The sequence below is a fragment of the Canis lupus genome, chromosome 1 (genome assembly GCF_003254725.2).
Source record: "Canis lupus dingo isolate Sandy chromosome 1, ASM325472v2, whole genome shotgun sequence".
In the NCBI taxonomy this organism is placed as follows: Eukaryota; Metazoa; Chordata; class Mammalia; order Carnivora; family Canidae; genus Canis; species Canis lupus.
In genome coordinates, this window is record NC_064243.1 from 30,886,188 (window position 1) to 30,905,222 (window position 19,035).

General features: G+C 39.8%; 1 protein-coding gene across 5 annotated transcripts in view; it reads right to left on the reverse strand.

Annotated features, from left to right (window-relative positions):
* The window catches only part of NHSL1 (NHS like 1), a 302,556-nt gene that overhangs the window by 146,147 nt on the left and 137,374 nt on the right, over positions 1-19,035 (reverse strand). The window contains exon 1 of one of the 5 annotated variants that reach the window (XM_049113037.1): positions 4,936-5,272. The exons of the other annotated variants lie outside the window; for them this stretch is intronic. Within the exon in view, the coding sequence (XP_048968994.1) occupies positions 4,936-4,942 (7 nt within the window). The 5' untranslated portion in view covers positions 4,943-5,272. Of the gene's footprint in view, positions 1-4,935; positions 5,273-19,035 lie in introns of those variants that run through there. 5 annotated transcript variants of the gene reach the window in all.

A 19,035-nucleotide genomic window follows, 5' to 3' on the forward strand; every position in this document is an offset into this window, starting at 1 on the left:
AGTTCAATACTACTTACTCTCACATAGGAAATTATAGCAGACTATAGCCTGTATTTGAGATCAGGTCAAATGACATCACTTAGGAAAGTGACATCACTTAAGAATCACCTAATTTAATCATTTAAGAATGAATGCGTAAGTATGCCCTCTATAGAATGAGATTACAAATGAAGTCTGAGGAAAGATCAAAATCAAAATCTAATTTATCTAACTAGGGGACAGCCTCATACTAAAATATAACTAAAGAAATTGGTAGTCGAATAAATGTTTTGCCAGCAGCCTAATAAGGTGGGAAAGAGGGGTGTGGACAGATGGGATAATCCCTAAGTATTTATGGGGGCTCAGGGTCCAGGGCCTGGCACAGTGCACTATAAGCCCCCAGATATTTCATGCCCCAGTACTGCTCAAAGAAACACAAAATAAGTCAGCCCCAACTGAAACTGTAGTAGTGTCTTTTTTCTCAACCATGGCTGCACATCAAAAGCATCTCTCTCTCTCTCTCTCTCTTTTTAAGATTTTACTTATCTAAGGGAGAGAGAGAGAGAACATGAGCAGGGAGGAAGGACAAGAGGGAGAGGGAGAGGCTGACTCCCCATTGAGCAGGGAGCCTAACTCAGGACTCGATCACCCTGAGATCATGGTCCAAGCCAAAGGCAGACACTTAACCAACTGAGCCACCCCAGGCACCCCAGAAGCATTTGTTTTGAGATTCTTATTTAATAGGTCATGTGTAGATAGGCTTTTGGGTGTTCTGTTTGGTACATATGTTTTTAAAAAGCTTCATGCTTTACGTAAGGTATGCCCCCACCTCCAATTAATTTTTAAGAAAGTCTGTATCTTGTTTCTAGATAGAACTAAAATCAAAGCTAGTTCTGTTTCGATCAATAATATTTAAAAGAATGAAGAAGACTGCCATTTTCCCAATCTGAATTTTAAAAAGTGTTTCAAAGGTCATTGAACACAAAGCATGAAATTAGCCTCTTCGGAAATATCCTGACCACATGTTGATGTCAATGGCACCCAGAATATGAAAGCCTGGCACCCAACCAAAGGACCAAGAGCAGACACGGCTTTCCATAGTCACTAGGAAAACTAAGTACTACACTTCGTGCTATTTAAAGTACAGAAGCTTGGGACCAAAGGAGATCTTTGAGATTATCCTGTCACTTTTCCATTTTGCAGATAAGGCAACAAAGAACGAGAGGTTGTCCGCCATGCTGCGATGCTAACTCCATGGCCACAGGAATTACATCTGAGTGGTTTACACTGTGTGGCCCTAAGCCCAATAGGTTCTCCATAAAATTTAGAAAATGTCAGGTGCAGGTCCCTGGCAAAGCTGGACCCAGAGCCAGGCACAGTTTAAATGAGGATGATGGTGGTACACTGCAGCGATACACTGAAAACCAACTGATCCTAGGACGTGAAGCAATTTTTGGAGAACAAGCTTCTCCAACACACCGGAGTATGAATCCTCTCTCTCTTCACCACTGCCTTGAATCACCAGAATCATCTGCCCATCAAAGAGACATGCAGCATATAAAAAACATTCTTTCTGAGATTAACACAGCAAACTAATCTCAAAACATGTTGTTGTTAACATTTTAACACCTGGGCTGGAAAAAGCTCTGGAGAAGAGGAAATTAATTGTGTCAGATTTGCAACATTAAGTGTAAGGTTTAAATTAGAACAGATGGCTCTATTAGAAGACTTTTTGCCTCATCTCCGGTCCATTGAAAATCACGTTGGCAATGCTGCCTTACATCCGGGGGCCATTCTCCAAACTCTGCGTGGTTTGCCAGCAGTTGACCAGCAGGTGGCAGAACAGAACAGCCCATCTTCAATAAAGCCCCCGGCTGTAGAGGGTTGGGTGGATTTCCAGGGAAGCAGGATTTGTCTTCAAACAGGCAAAGACTAGGTTGGGAGCCAGCAAAGGAATAAAAACAGTCAAGTATCCGTTCACCTCAATTACCTACAGGATAAAATTCAGTCCTTACAATGCCACCACTGGTGAGGAACTTTAAAAGTATGAGAGGCCAGTGTCCAGCCTGGAGCATACCCAGGAGCCCAAATCAGTGTTTTTCAAACCTGCCTGATGATCAGCATGGCCTGGGGGTGCTTATCACAATACAGACCCCGGGGAACCACTCCAGATACACAAAATCTCTGGAGAAAGGGCCAGGGGATCACCTGGAGGGCCTGTCGGATGCTTTACTGCCGTTCCCCACCTGTGGACAGGCATTCCACAACTTGGTTAAATGTCAGGTGACAACATGTGTGGTTAGTGTCATAACCTGTCCACGGGTGAGTAATCACTTCCCAAGTTGGTCAGAGAAGCAACAAATGGGGGGCAGGACCACGTAACCTCCCACTGCTAGGCACAGGTTAGACAGGGGCCATGTGGCTGTCAGGCAGGCCCTCCACTCAGCAGGGGACTACTCTGCTCACTCCTTCCCTGTCCCTCTGGGTGACCTCAATACCTCAGGTATGCCATCTCCCCCCTCCTGCTTCATCTCTGCCTTCTGATTGCTGTCTACCACATGATTTTGCTGCCTACTTTGCATTTTCAATCTTTTTTTCTAGATGATGTGTTCCTTTCCATCTGATTCTCACTACTTCAAATGACAAAATACTTCACCCTAGTCATTCTGCTGCTCGTCATAAGTTCTGCCTGGAGCTTGAAGTCAGGACTCCACTCCCCCTGCACTCCCTTTTCCTCACTGGTGCAACCTGGCACCTCCTCTAATCCTGTCTGTCTCCAACCAGTTCATAAATGGAGAGAATCGCCTCACCACGGGTTTGACAGCCCACCTCCACCACCCCCAGCAGGCCCTGTTTTCCTACAGCAGTTCCACTCTCATCTTTTACGTCCCCTTGGTTGTCCCAAACCACTAGGTTTTCTTCTAAGCCTGACTTCCACCTTTGTACCCAAGGCAAAGATTACCTCCCTCTGAACAAAACCGAGTCTGCACAAAACTAGAACAGTCAAGATGTCCCTCTGTGTATCTCCGTTCTTCCCCTAAGAAAAGCTCCAGCAGTGCTTAGCCTCCGCTTGGTCCAGTCTCTGTGCTTCATGCTGGCCAACACACATGGCCACATCCACTTCAAACCACAGCCTTGATCCTGTCAAACTCTGCTCAGGAGCCACCATTGCTAATCAAACCCAAGCTTCCAGGCCTTTGATTTAGGTCCCACAATAGGGTCCAACTTGCCCTTCTAGACTCGTCTCAGTGCCCCTTCCTCTGTAGTATCACTTCTTACCTTCCAAGTGTCTACTGTTTATTTGCTCCATCCTGAAAACTCGCATGGCACCACAAAGCTGGCCACAAAGGATTCCTTAGTGTGCCTCGGTACCCCGTTACCCTTTCTCCTATCCACCAACAAGGAGCAATTCCTTGACCACAATGTTAAGTCTGTGAATGTGCAGTAAAAATTTACTTAATAGACAATGTCAGAAAGAAGGCTTAATCCCTTTCCTTCTCCTCCTCTTCCCTCCCCAAATCATGCTGGTACAACAGACAAGCAAAAAGCACAAATATCTGATTCAGGCAAAGCTGCATTCCAATCTTGATTTCAACACATTTATTGACAAATTGGTCTTGAGCAAGCCTCTCTGAACCCCATAGAAAGACCAAAAAACAATAGCAACACCACCACCTAGGGGAAACAAAAAACAAGAATAGCAATATCACCACCTAGTGGGTGGTATGAGTCAGGCACATGGCGCTGTAGTAGCCGGAAACCATTACTGTCAGACGTAACTGTTTGAACATGAGAATTTGCAGGATACAGTCAGAAGAAAAGAATAGGTAAAGGGCTACTGATAAAAGTTTTTCAAGAAGGAAACACTTCTTGGAAGTGTAGTAAATAGTACATTGTGGCTTAAGCTGAACAGAAATTTTGAAATATCTAACTTTGAAAGTTGCCATATGAAATATTTTGGAGTTTTTCTTGCAACATTATTCTATGACAATTAAGGTATTCTCATAGCCATAAATAAAACTAAAGAGAATTAATCATAACCCTCAAGAAAATGGCACGACTTGCTCCCCAAATGTAATACCAGATAAACCAGGTTATCACTTTTAAAGAATACATAAGTAATTTCTTTTTTTTTTAAGATTTTATTTATTTATTCATAGACACAGAGAAAGAGAGGCAGAGACACAGACAGAGGGAGAAGCAGGCTCCATGCAGGGAGCCCGATGTGGGGCTCGATCCTAGGTCTCCAGGATCACACCCCAGGCTGCAGGCGGCGCCAAACTGCTGTGCCACCGGGGCTGCCCTACATAGGTAATTTCTAATAAGCGCAGCACTGACATTTCAAGGTACCTGTCAATCTAGGTTACATGAAAGAAAATCACTGAATGAACACAGGATTATTTTTATACAATAATAACTACAGTAACTCTGCAGCAAGAGTTAAAAATCGCAAAGTATCAAATAGGCAGTTTTGTCACTTAAGGAGAAATATGTGGCATATATTTCAGAAGGGTGATTTAAATACTTTGTAAAAAATATAGTAAGATATATTAGACAAGGTAGCTAGGAACTATTTTAGGGCTTTGTAAAAGAAATCCTAATAGAGCAGAACATTTGCTTGTAAACAGTAGTGAATCATTCTTCAACAGGATCACATATGCATCATTCTATATGCCACAACCACAGAAAACCAGGAACCCACAGCCTTATAAATCAAAGTTAGTTGCTTCCTCACTCTCTGTTAGACTCCCCTAGTCAAATTCTGTCCTAGCAGTTCACTTCAAATCTCAAAAATAAAGACTCATTTCATGGAGCCTTGATGAATCCCATCTGAAGGTCATTAAAACACACACCCACTTCCACACAAACCAGAAAATCAGTAGAATTCAAAGACTCATTAATCTGGAAGCTGGAAGAGATACTGACAACACCTAATTCACAACACCTAATTCACACCTCCCATTAGGCCGAAGGGAGTAAGACAGCTGTCCCTAAGGTGGTCCGCGGCAGGGTCAGGACTCCAGTCCTGGTGTCACCCCATTTGGACTCCGCTTGCTCTAGGACACTTCAGGTCCAGCTCTGGAGTTCGTGCATCCCCCCTTGATACTCTTCAAGCACATCAGTGAGTCATGTTTCCGTTTCCTTGAACTGTTCCAAGTAGTCTTTGGTAGCACAGAGGTCATTCGTTCACAGTTCACATGCTAACTCATCCAGAGTTCTAACACACTTAGGAATCATGACTTACCATGCCACCTTCACATTAGTGAAGCGAATGGCTAACAAAATCTAAAAATAAGAAGAGATCTAACTCTTAGCACTTAAAATACTTCCTTTCAACCTCCTGTAAAACAACAGCCTATTTAGGAGATGAAAAGTGAGTCATTTCTTTCATCCAGCAGACGGGCTCCCCAGGCACAAACTCTTGCACATTATACTTCATGGGGCCTTTTAAATATTTACTTGTTAGCAGTATTCTTCCTTTCAGGTCAAAGATTATAGTACTTAGCAACACAAAGAAAGCAGAGGGATATAGTTATGAATTAGTAAACTGCTTGGCCAAGCCTTCCATTCATTAATTCAGCCCAACTTCAAAGGGGATTTTAAAGAGGTTCATCTGTCAGAAATTAACTGTAAGAAAATTACTGAATCAAAAAATGACTTGGCCAGTCTCTCCAAAGCTGGTGTTAAGGGAAAAGCGCCCTGTTTTAGGTATAGAAGCAAAAAGTCTCTTCCTATGCAAATAAGTTTGTTTTGTTTTAAAAGTTAAAAAAAAAAAAAGGTTTAAAAAGTTTTGTTCTAAAAGTTTAGAAAAAAGTTTTAAAAGTTTTTTTTGTTTCATTAACAGCAGGACTCTTCCAGCCTTTGATATGCTAATGATGCTGTAAATTTCCAAGAATAGGGGGAGGGGGAAATTTCAGTTTATTTGGTCACATTTATTATCTGGAGGGGGCTGGTGGTTGGGAATAATATATGAAAAACACACGACACTGGATCAGTACCTTCTAAGCAAGAGTGGAGAAATGACTTTTCTAAAAGCATCATATATTGTTCTTTAGCAGCAGAAAAGAGTAGACCCTCATTCACAACTATTTCAGGGTAAATTGAGAGTCTCTCTCTATTTTAAGTCAAATTGGAATTAGGAGAAGGAGCCTACCAGAGCTAAATCCTTCATAGCTTAACTTCTCATTGCCAACCAGACTGCCAATTCCCCCTGGGCTTTCGAAATCGCTCCCTGGCTCTAAGCGAAGCCCCTATACCTGTTCCTGCGGAATGAATCAGAGTAATTGCGTATTTTCCCTGAACTCTTTGATCTGCATGCTCTAGTCTATTTCAGTGGTTTTTAACCGTGGCCATACATCAGAATCACCCAGGGAGCCTTTAACTCTACAGATGTATGGCCCAATGCCAAATCTACAGAATCCAATATGATTCCCAAAGAGGCAGCAGCCAGAGCTGAAAACCACTGTTCTGCTTCCTAGGAAGGTGAAGTCAACAGACAAATAATTGATTGTGCATGTACCATAAGTTGAGCATGTTGACATTAATAAGGGAAGGCCTACCTAGCAACATTTTAGTGAGTCCCCAGGTTTACAGATAAATCAGTAGCATTCGCAGGTGTTCCTTTTCTTTCCTGGGCCTTGTCCACAAGGAAACAGACACGTATTATTTTGGGAGGAGTACAGTCCTTAGAACAAGGGGTGCCCCACAAAGCTCTTGCAGGTGCAGATGACTGCAGCGGGGTGTCTGTAGGTCCACACATCTCAACCCCTGACCCCCCCACATGGCCCATACAGTGCATGGCCCAAATTTGGGGCTCAACAGTTGATTACATGGCTCTAAGTCTCTGGAGGATACCTGAGAAAGTCACAACCACAAATGCCCCCAGTGCTAAAGCCAAAACTACTCTATGCTACCCAGCCCAGGATGTAGGTCTCCAGGGGGTCTCGTAAGTAGGTCAATCACCTATAAAAGGGATTTCTGAAAAAAGTTTTCTTTCTAAAGTGTATTTATTTAGCCTATCTTATACAGTCTCTAAGCACAGTATGTTAGAAAAAGGCTTGATCAGGAGGAGGGAGAGAGTTAAAATTAAAGACATATTAATTTAAAACAAAAACAGCTTTGATATAGGGGACCTTGGAATAGAATATAAAAAGAACCTCTCCCTCTTTCCTTTCTGAATTTCTTTAATCTAGACACCTTGTTTTGGGTAAAAATCATCCAGCATAGAGACAGGGCTAAGAAATGGTTATATAATAAAAACATGAGTCCTGATGGAGATGTAAGTGAAAGTGAAGGGTCTGAGGCTGCCAAGGCTCCCAGCTGCCATGCCACCTTTGTGCATGTACATGCTCCAAGATTTAGGCACTTGACAGACAGACGCAGCTCCAATATGGCTACCTTTCTCCTTCTTATTAGTAGCATGGTAGCATTTTTACCTTCTTCCCACCCCAAGGAGGAAAAAAAAAAAAAAAAAAAAGGCCATAAATCTCTCTTTGAAAACTTAAAACAAGAATATCCAAGACGAAAGTACTTCTTCCTTTGCAGCTCTCATGCCAAGCAACTAGAAAAGCATTTCTTTGGCAAAGATGTGAAAGTCCATAGGTATTCAAGGGTCAACTTGATTTAGGCAAAATAACCTAAGGGTCAGAACCAACCCTACCAGGCTAAATCATTGAAAATCTCCAGGTTTGTGACTATAAAATGAAAAGGTTCTATTGCCACCCTTGAGACAAGGACAGGGTAGTAAGGACAGGGTTCCCTGACATGCCAGCATTGCATCTACTTTGCACTTTTGAACAAACAATGCAACATGTCAACTATTGTTGAACTACAATGGGAAGCCTCCGGGGTCATGTGGAAATTATTTCTTAAATGAAAGCTTTTTCATCAACTGCTTGAGAAGCACTTAATAAATTTAAGAATAGACTAAAGGATTATGTGGATGTGTCAAAATAGGATTTTGATGGACTAAGTGAATTGCTCGACTATCATGACATGTACAGAACAGGATTCCATTCGTTAATAGGTTTAAGGTTATAAAAGGGTGCTACGTTTGGCAAAATAATCAAGATTCTTGAAAGAATCAATAGCATCACAAAAGGATATCCCAAGAGTCTGCTGCAATTAATATAGCAGAGCTTCTCCTAAGGATTAAGGAAGTCATATACCTTTTTAAGTTCATATCCATTTCTTACCTAGATTCAACTGGGGACATGAAGGAGACCTCTCAAAGCTGCAATGAAATAACCCTTTAAAATGGTCTCTAGAGGGGACGCCTGGGTGGCTTGGTTGAGCATCTGCCTTTGGCTCAGGACATGATCCCAGGACCCAATCAGGCTCCCTGCATGCAGCCTGCTTCTCCCTCTGCCTGTATCTCTGCCTCTCTCTCTCTCTCTGTTTCTGTCTCTCTCTCATGAATAAGTAAATAAAATCTTAAAAGAAAAAAATGGTCTCTAGAGGCAGCAGTAGCAAATTATTCCTATCTTGCATGAGTTAATCTCAATCAAAAAAACAAACCTCTATCAAATAAAGTTTCAAGTGCACAAGATTCCCACCCTGAAATAAAAAAGTTAAAACTTCCCAATACTGAGTAGTATACAAAAAGCCTAATATGCCTTACTTCTCATGGGTCCCATATAAATGACATTCCTTTTTGGTGTTATTTGAATATTGCTCTTTTTGCTTCCTTTAGCAAATGCACATTTGAGAGATCTAAAAGTAAATCTCATGACCCATTAAAGTGAAGAAGCAGGACAAACTATGAAACTCTTCAATAAACAGAGGACACTGCAAGTTAAAAAGCACTTAAATATGATGCAGGTGCCTGTATGCATGTTGTCTTTCAATTAAAAGTTCAAGAGGGGCACCTGGATGCCTCAATGATGGAGCATCTGCCTTAAACTCAGGTCATGATCCTGGGGTCCCAGGATTGAGCCCCACATCAGGCTCCCCGCAGGGAGCTTGCTTCTCCCTCTGTCTCTGTCTCTATCTCTCTTTCTCTGTGTCTCTCATGAATAAATAAATAAAATCCTTTAAAAAAAGCTCAAAAGAAACAACAAAATAGAACATTATTCTCTTATGTAACATATAGTCTTATATCAATTTGACAAAGTCACAGTTAAATATAAAGATATCTATTAGGTTTTCCAAAAGGACATCTTGGGTTAAAACAAGACAATGAAGAGAAATATAAATCTGTCATCAAAAGCCAAGGGACACCATTCCTTTTTTTTTTAATAAATTAATTTTTTATTGGTGTTCAATTTACCAACATACAGAATAACACCCAGTGCTCATCCCGTCAAGCGCCCCCCCTCAGTGCTCATCACCCATTCATCCCCACGCCCTGCCCTCCTCCCCTTCCACCACCCCTAGTTCGTTTCCCAGAGTTAGGAGTCTTTATGTTCTGTCTCCCTTTCTGATATTTCCCACACATTTCTTCTCCCTTCCCTTATATTCCCTTTCACTATTATTTATATTCCCCAAATGAATGAGAACATACACTGTTTGTCCTTCTCCGATTGACTTACTTCACTCAGCATAATACCCTCCAGTTCCATCCACATTGAAGCAAATGGTGGGTATTTGTCGTTTCTAATGGCTGAGTAATATTCCATTGTATACATAAACCACATCTTCTTTATCCACTCATCTTTTGATGGACACCGAGGCTCCTTCCACAGTTTGGCTACTGTGGACATTGCTGCTAGAAAGGGACACCATTTCTAATAATGTGAAAATCTAATGTAAACTTAAGACTCTCTAGTTCTTAGTTGAAAATAGTATTTATTTTATTGAGCTAATGAATTGTTGATCAAGTACCTAAAATCCTCTGATGAAGACTTTAATCTCTTAAATTTCCTGCATCAAATGGAAATGAAAGAACACAAAGAATTTATTTACTGAGGTATATATTGAGGACCACTATGCATTCAGTGGATTGGGACTTGAGAAGAATGCAGGATGAGTAAGAAGTGGTTGGATCCTTGGGAAACTGGTCAGGGTTCCTGGTCAGGAAGACAAGGGAATGTGAGTTAGTAGGCATTACTACAATAAATTATATATATGTATATATATAATTTTCAATTTGCGAACTGCATGGTTTTATTTTACAAATGCTCTTTCACATTTACCAGAGAAGATGTGATATGCATTAATGTTACACTTTCATTTGACTTCCCCAGTGGAGAACAACTTTTCATTAATTTCTTCCCTTTTGTCTCTATTGATATTCTTTGCAAGAGAGAGGGGGGTCCTCTTTCATGATATGCTTTCTATTTAATCTTTCTGCATTAATCTTTGACTTTCTCATCTAGTTCAGTTGCAAACTCATGCCTTTCTTGCTTTCTCACATGTGTTTCTAGGTTGGTTAACTGCTCTCCTAGTGGTGACCATTCTTATATTACTGACCTTTACTGAAAGTGCTTACCTAACTTTACATCACCTGATTTTTTTTTTCCTGATCTGCATCCAAATGAATTTCTAATTTCCACCCCTATTATTTCATTTACACATTTAACCCCGAGGCCAATTTCTTTCTAAACAAAACGAGACCTTTGTGCTTGTTACTCCCATTTACAATTTTTTTTTCAACTTATTATTATTCATTTAATTCAATAATGTAGTATGTTTGCCAAATCCCATCTTATAAATTCCAGGAGACAGCCTAAATTCCTTTTCTGCATTTTCTTGTATTTAGCTGAATACAAGTTTGAATTCAAGTTAGTTTGAATCATTTTGTTATATTTGGGGTGGGTGGTAGGGGATGGATATGAGGGATAGGGTGACTTTGTATTAAGACAGACGGAGCTGCTTTATTGGCTCAACACTGTACAAGTTGCATGAACTTGCAGTATGGCAGGAAGAGTTTACCTGCTTAACTTTTTCTCTCTCAAGTCTCACAGGTAATGTACATACAGCATTTAGTCAGACACTGCACACCTCAATGAAAATGGCTATTTTAAGCAGTATATCTTGGAAGGAATATGGATTTCCCCCTTCATATGGGAACATTCCTTCTATCCTGCCTTCCTTGTGAGCAACCATTCTCTTCCCTTCTTGTAGTCTTTTTTTTTTTTTAAGATTTTATTTATTTATTCATAAGACACAGATAGAGAGGCAGAGACATAAGCAGAGGGAGAAGCAGGCTCCTTGTGGGGTAGCCTGATGCAGGACTCAATCCCAGGACCCCAGAATCATGACCTCAGCCAAATGCAGATGCTCAACCACTGAGCCACCCAGCCGCCACCCTCGCGCCACCCTCTTCTTGTAGTCCTGAAGGAACAATCTATGTTGCCTCAGTTTTTCTGATGTGCAGTTCTTGCTTCAATGGACAGTAACATCACTTCACAACTTTTGTCGACATTGTGCTGATGTTTGTTGAGTCTGTTGAAAGCTAAATTACTATAGACTCTCTTCTGATTGCCCCTGAAATGGTGATGTTCACAAATGGCTCTTGCTGGGATTCTCTCTTCTAGGCCCTGATGATATCTTCCGGTCAACATGGCTTCAACCACCATCACATGCTATAATGACTACAATGCTTCCAGCACCTACACTCCAGTTACCACATCCAGTTTCTTTGCTGGCAGTCTCCATCTGACTACCCTGCAAGCCCTCAAATTCAGCACACCCAGATCAAAACCTAGAGTCCTTCCTCACACACAGACAGTCCTCTGGCTGCTTAATATCAAACCCATCAGCTCTGCTGCCCAAGACAGAATGTTCAAAGTCAACATGGGCTCCTCACTTTCCTTCTTTCTTTGAATCTCTTTAATCCACTCCTTTAATTCAGGCCTAATTAAATGAAAGAGTTTATATAGTTATCGTAGTTCAGGTTGCTATGACAAAAATTCCACTGACTGAGTGGCTAAACTAGGCAGATCTAGTGTCTGGTGAAGGCCTGCTTCCTGGTTTGCTGATGGTGGTCTTCTCATTGAATCCTCACATGGCAGAGAAGAAAGAAGCAAGCTCTCGTGTGCCTTCCTCAAAGGGCACTAATCTCATGTGTGAGGGCTCCACCTTCATGACTTAATTTCCTTCCAAAGGCCTCAACTCCTAAAAGCATTACATTGAAGTTTAGGAGCTCAACATATGAATTTTGGGGAAACACAAACATTTAGTCCATAAAATACAATAACAGGTACTCTGAAAAGGATCAAGATCTATTGGCTCCTTCCCAACCGTCCCTCCATTACCTCATGTTTTGATGACAGCAGGCTTCTAGTGGTTTTTCCTACTTCCCTTTTGCAGTCCACCTAACCAGTGACAGCTTCACAAAAACTACAAGATAGTTCCTTACCTTGTAGCATACTACAATGCCAGTCTCAGTTTGGTTCTCTATTAATTAGCATCCCTTGGCCAAAATAACAGTAATCAGCTTAAACAAACTTAAACAAAGGGAGTGTACTGGAAGTTCACAATAGTAGTACATAGATACCAAAAGTAGGAATACAAGTGAACTTCAGAAAAAATTGAAAATGACAAATCAGGCACCCTGAACACCCGTGACTCTGGGGATTGACGGTGGGGATGGGGCATGCCAAGGAGTACACCTTCATCATGAGATGCAACAAGACTAACATTACTTGGGAACAATATTGTAACAAATGACTGTGATTCTGTCATGGCAAACACTGTGTCTATCGGTTTAATTGCTGGGACACACTAGTCAAATATATCAACACTTCTGATAAGTTAAAGAGTCACAGTCACCTGTCAATGACTGACCAGATCTGCTCTAATAACCGAAACTAGGTGGTTTTGAAATTTTATAGTCAATAATACTGAATACCTAGGTGTTTAAAAAAAAATCCCACTTAAAAATACTTTAACAATTTTCAAATATTACCTCCAGCTTAACTATGAAGAAAATGAAGTCAGGCCAATGGTTTTTCAGGGGCAAAAGCACTATCAAGAGTAGAGACCCACTTCCCTCATAAATTAATGCAAAAATCATCAAAATACTCGCCACCACTACAAATACAATCTTCTTTCTCCCCCACTCATACACACAACTATATCCCAAGAGAGAGGAGAAATTAGGAGAAGGTATATGAATGTGACTTCATCTGAAAAGTAGGAAAATCATCAAAAGCAGCAGGAAATGAACCGTAGTTCTCAACGGGAAGAGTATCTCTCCCTAGCTGGCATCTGAGAAATGCATGCAACATTTCAGCTGTTGCATCACTGGCATTTTGTGGGCGGGCAGCAGGGATACTGGACACCTTGCAATGTGTAGGATAGTATATAGTCCTGAATCCTTCACAGATTTCAAAAACTCTAGACTTATATCAGTAAAAACAACTTCTTTCATATTATCAGAGCTTAGAAATTCATTTCTACCTTACACAAAAATATAATCTTTGTGCTTGACTTTAATGCATGCTAAGTTTTCCAGATATACAAATACCACTGAAGTTAAAAGAATCACTTCAGATTTGCTTCGTTTGGAATTTTCTCAGTAATTGTTCACTGTTTCTGAAAGTTGCATCAGTGACACCACCACTGCTCACAGTGTCTGCGTTATCAGCTTTCCCATCATGACATTCCACATCATGTAAGCATCTAATCGCCTCATAACACCTTCTAGGGTAGTTTGGCCAGAGCAACAAATGTGAAAAACTACAAATGGTCATCCTTTTGGTGACATTACAGTTAGGGCATTAGAGAGACTTTAAAGAAAATTTTGTGTATAGATGGGTTGCAATGTGTAGGAAATTCCCACTTCAAAATAGGAAAAGGATATCACAAAACATCAGTTACAAGTTACACCAAACCAAAGGAGGTCCTAACACCTTTGTGTAGGTAGCTGCTTGCCTGCCTCAACTCTTTCAAACCCTGCTGTTGATCCCTAACAGAGCCGGTATGGGGAAAAACTGGCTGCCACCCTCCTAGGTCATTTGTCTTTTTTTTCTAGGTACTACTAAAAGAATTCTTGAGATGAATCCTTTCTCCACAATGCTCACAGATTCAGATTTGTGCAAATGAACTAAAATGATGGCAGCTTCTCCTTGTAGTGGTGGTGGTGGGGGGGACTATACAATGCCACCCAATGCTGAGTCCTGAGTCTGTTCTTTCTAGGATGGCAGCATCCTCACACCCGAAACACTAAAATGAAGATGAAATTACAGTAAATGGCCTTCTGCACATTTCTTTTTAATTCAGGTCACTCTTGTGTTTTCAATCATTAGATTGCACAAGACGTAAAAGTCAAAGTTCAGAGTTCAGAGCACAGCTTTCCGGCAGATCCCCTGCTTGGTCATCAGCAAACCACCTACACTCTGGGTGTTCAAGTTTTTCCAGCTGTGAAATGAGGAACAGATTTGTTTGTTATCTCTCAACACAGGGACATGTTATAACCTAATCAAACATTCTGAGCTACCTAGCTGTTTTGAATTCTATTATATACTTTTTCAACAAGAATTCAACACTATATAATGTTTTATGGTAACTTAGACTGTATGAAAAAGATTTGGACCTCTTCAGTCTTGTTTCCTCCATGTATAATAAGTGTAGAAATAATGGTGCTAACAAAATTAGAATTGGTTTATCTAGCCATGTGTGTAACCCAGATACTCTAGAAACCTCCAGTACTTAAGATACCTTGTGATTATCAAATGACAGATGTTCAGTTGGGTCCAATCTGATCTCAAGACCAGGTCTCAGGTTGGGTGAGGTCAGTAGTAGTAGAGAGGCTAGGAAGTAACTTTCCAATGTCACCTGCATGTCTTTTCTGTTGATCAGTGTTTTTCAGAATTCAGAATTCAGAATATAATACTCTGGATACCCAGATGAAGAATGTAGTAAATTTAAAATGAAGCAATAACAGAGGTGTTTTAACGTTCTCTCACTGCCTTCTTTAAACTTGATTTAGCAATGTCTGCTGCAAAAATGAAGTATTTATCAGCCTATAAAAGGTCATTAAACTCTAGGTTGCTGAGTGACACAAACCTAAGAACTTTCTAAGTATTTTAAAACTTTTACTTTTTAATCAAAAGAGAACATCATTAAGCTAAATCAATTGCAATCAATGCTGCCTTGGGTTCAGATCATTTCTTTCTTATTAAATTACAGTAAATTCAAATGGAAAAGTAATTTTTGATACTTTTAATAACCTTAATGTTTCTAGTAAGCATTAGGATGAAGACCTAAGTTTGTACGTTTGGCAACTATGGGAATCAAGGGCAGCCCCGGTGGCGAAGCGGTTTAGTGCCTCCTGCAGCCCAGGGTGTGATCCTGGAGACCTGGGATTGAGTCCCACATCAGGCTCCTTGCATGGAGCCTGCTTCTCCCTCTGCCTGTGTCTCTGCCTCTCTCTCTGTGTGTGTGTGTGTCTCTCATGAATAAATAAATAAAATCTTAAAAAAAAAAAAAAAACTATGGGAATCAAAAACTTTAATTTGTGAGAGAAAAAAATGATGCTTTTTAACACTCCCAACCTCCAATATTGCAAATACCCTTTAGAAAATTCAGGGCGCCTGGTGGCTCAGTGGCTGGGCATCTGCCTTTGGCTCCAGTCATGATCCCGGGGTCTGGGATTGAGTCCCACATTTGGCTCCTAACAGGAAGCCTGCTTCTTCCTCTGCCTATGTCTCTGCCTCTCTGTTTCTCATGAATAAATAAATAAAATCTTAAAAAAAAAAAAAGGAAAATTCATCCCACAAAATGACCACTTTAGTCTATAATATGAAATGTCCACACCTATCATTGTGTATCAAAATGCAATAACTTCTTGAAAAGGACTGTCATTTCTGTCATTTGTTAACACCATCTAAAAGGTTTTGTTTTTTGGTTTTGGGTTTTTTTTGTTTTTGTTTTGTTTTTGTTTTTTTTTAAGATTCATTAATTTATTTGAGAGAGCAGGAGTTGGGGCAAAAGGAGAGAGAAGGACAAAGAGTATCTTAAGCAGGCTCCACACCCAGTGTGGAGCCCTATGCAGGACTCAGTCTCACAGCTCTGAGATCATGACCTGAGCCAAAATCAAAAGTCCAAAGCTTACCTGACTGAGCCACCCAGGCACCCCTCATCCTGGAACTTTAATCTAAAATAAACCTTACCAGGATTGTTGGGCATGTTTTGATTACACTCCAGGGCCTGATTTTAACTTTCAATCTAACAAAGCAACCATACCCACTGTTATTTTTATAATGTTTGGTTATGTTCTCTAGTTTCATGTATACCCAATCTCAATCTAAACTAACACCTAAGTCACTAAAGACCTGTAAAAGGTTCTCTGTAAGCTTGTGGAAACCTCTCTCACCCTTTGCAATGTATTCAGTTCCATCTCTGGACATGTCTTAACTATTGCTGAATTGTACCTGCCAAGCAGAAAACACATGTGAGAGGAATGCTATTTTTTTTAATTCTTTGGTGAAACTAAAAAATGGCTAATACTGACTATAAGAGTTTTTCTTAAATCAGGCAATAGCACCACAAACTCAGGAATTCATTTATTTTAAAAATAAGAACTGAGGTTAAAGAAGAAGGAAATGTATATGCTTTAATTTTTCTCGTAAGAAGACCTATTAGATTACGATCCCCTAAATAACGGTGTGTATTACATCTTAGGACTACAATGTGACAGCACTATGCATATACCGAAAAATGATAACTAAGAATTAAGCTGGAATCTTTTTTTTTTTATTTTTATTTATTTATGATAGTCACAGAGAGAGAGAGAGAGAGAGGCAGAGACACAGGCAGAGGGAGAAGCAGGCTCCATGCACCGGAAGCCCGACGTGGGATTCGATCCCGGGTCTCCAGTATCGCGCCCTGGGCCAAAGGCAGGCGCCAAACCGCTGCGCCACCCAGGGATCCCTGGAATCTTTTTTAAGATGTGAAGGTGAAGGTTTATTTTCAAAAACTTGTTATTTTGAAATCCTTATCAATTTACAAGAAAGCACAAAGAAACGTACAGGAAAGTCCCATACACCGTCTCCCAATATTATCTTACATAACTACACCACAGTATTAAAGCTAGGAAATTGACAATGGTACAATGCACACTTTAAAAAAGAAAAAAAGGTTTTTTTAATTTTTTAATTTATTTATGAGAGAGAGAAAGAGTGAGAGAGAAGGTGCAAGTGGAAGGAGGGAGAGGGCAAGCAGGGGGGAGGGAGAAGAGGGAGAAGGCAAGCAGGGGGAGGGAGAAGAGGGAGAGGGCAAGCAGGGGGAGGGAGAAGCAGACTCCATGCTGAGCACCAGGTCAGAACCCACATAAGACTCAATCCCACCACTGAGATCATGAACTGAGCCAAAATCAAGAATCACCCAACTGACTGAACCACTCAGGCGCCCCCAGAATCTTATTCAGATTTTGCCTGTTACATATGGACTCATTTTGTGTGTGTGTGCATGTGTAACTCTATGCAAGTTTATATGTCACTTTACAGACCCACCACCAATTCTATAAATCATCACCATAAGATTCCCCCATGCTTTACCACTTTTATAGCCAAACCCATCCCATCCTTAACCCTTGACAACCTGCAATCTGTTCTCCAGTGCTATAACTGCTAATTTAAGAATGTTATATAAATGGAATCTTGCAACATGTTTACTTTTTTTTTAACTCAACATAATTTTCTTAAGATTCATCCATGTTTTGTTTTGTGTATCAGTCATTTGTACCTTTTAGTACTGTGTATTATTGGATATGGATGAAATGGATGTACCACAGTTTGTTCAACTACCAAAGGACTTTCTGGTTATTACAAATAAAGCTGATATTAACATCATGTACAAGTCTTTTATCTCCCTGAGATATATGCCTAAGTGTACGTCCATTTTTATATTTAAGTGGAAGTGCCAAACTATTTTCCAGAGTGGCTGGACAAGTAATGGAAAAATGATGCAGTTTTTCAGGAGCCTCACAAGCATTTGGTGTTATTTTTTATTTTAGCCATTTAAGTGGTATGTAGTGATAACTCTTTTTTTTAGTTATATGGTTTTAATTTGCATTACACTAATGGATAGTGATGTTGGACATCTTTCATATGCTATTTGCCATCTATATATTCTATTCCAGTAAATAGCTGTGAACATTTTTGTCTAGTTCTAGGTCCTGAGGATTTTGTCTTTGGTTTTTTTTTCTAGAAGTTGTAATGTTTTACAATAAATCTGTGATCCATTTTGAGTTAATTTTTGTATAAAGTATAAGCCTTTGTTCAATGTTCAGTTTTTTGCCAATGGATGTCCAGCTGCTCAAGCATCATGTATTTAAAAGGTATCTCTCCTGGCTTGAACTGTTTTTCTCCTTTGTCAAAACTGAGCATATTTGTGTGGATCTATTCCTGAGTCCTCTATTCTGCTCTACTGATCAATTTATTGTCTATCCATCTCCAATACCAAAAAATCTTGATTACTGCAGCCTATATAGTAGGACTTCACATAAGGTAGAGTAATTTCTCCTATTTTACTTTCCTTTTTCAGAGTTGTTTTGGCTATTGTATGGTCATTCCTTTTCCAGAGGAATTTTAAAGTAAGATTGTCAACTTCTAAAAAAAAAAAAAAAAAAGTATTGCTGACACTTGGATAAGAATGGCATTAAATCTGAGATCAATTTGGAGGGGAAAGGCCATCTTTAATATGGTGAATCTTCCAATCCATGAATACAGTATGTCTCTAGGTATTTAGGTCATCTTTGATTTCTTTCATCAGCAGTTTATAACTTAGAGCATACAGACCCCATACATGTTTATTTCATTTGTTCAGAAAAAATATGGGTATTGAATTTTTAATTTCAGTTGCCACAGAAATGCAAATGATTTTTCATATTAACAGTTATTTTTATTTTTTAACAGTTATTTTTAAATGTTTATTCAAACTAATTTCAGATTTTCCCAACAATGTGGGACATTTTTTATTCTCCATGGATAATACAGCTAAGAGAATCTACTTAGAAAAAAAAAAAGAAGAATCTACTTAGAATGACTATGGCATGCTTTTTGTTCTTTTTATCATCAGTATACATAAATGTTTAGAATTACATCTTCATGATCATATGCATTAAGAATCTACACATTCAAGACACTGTTTTGCTGTGAGAAATTAAAA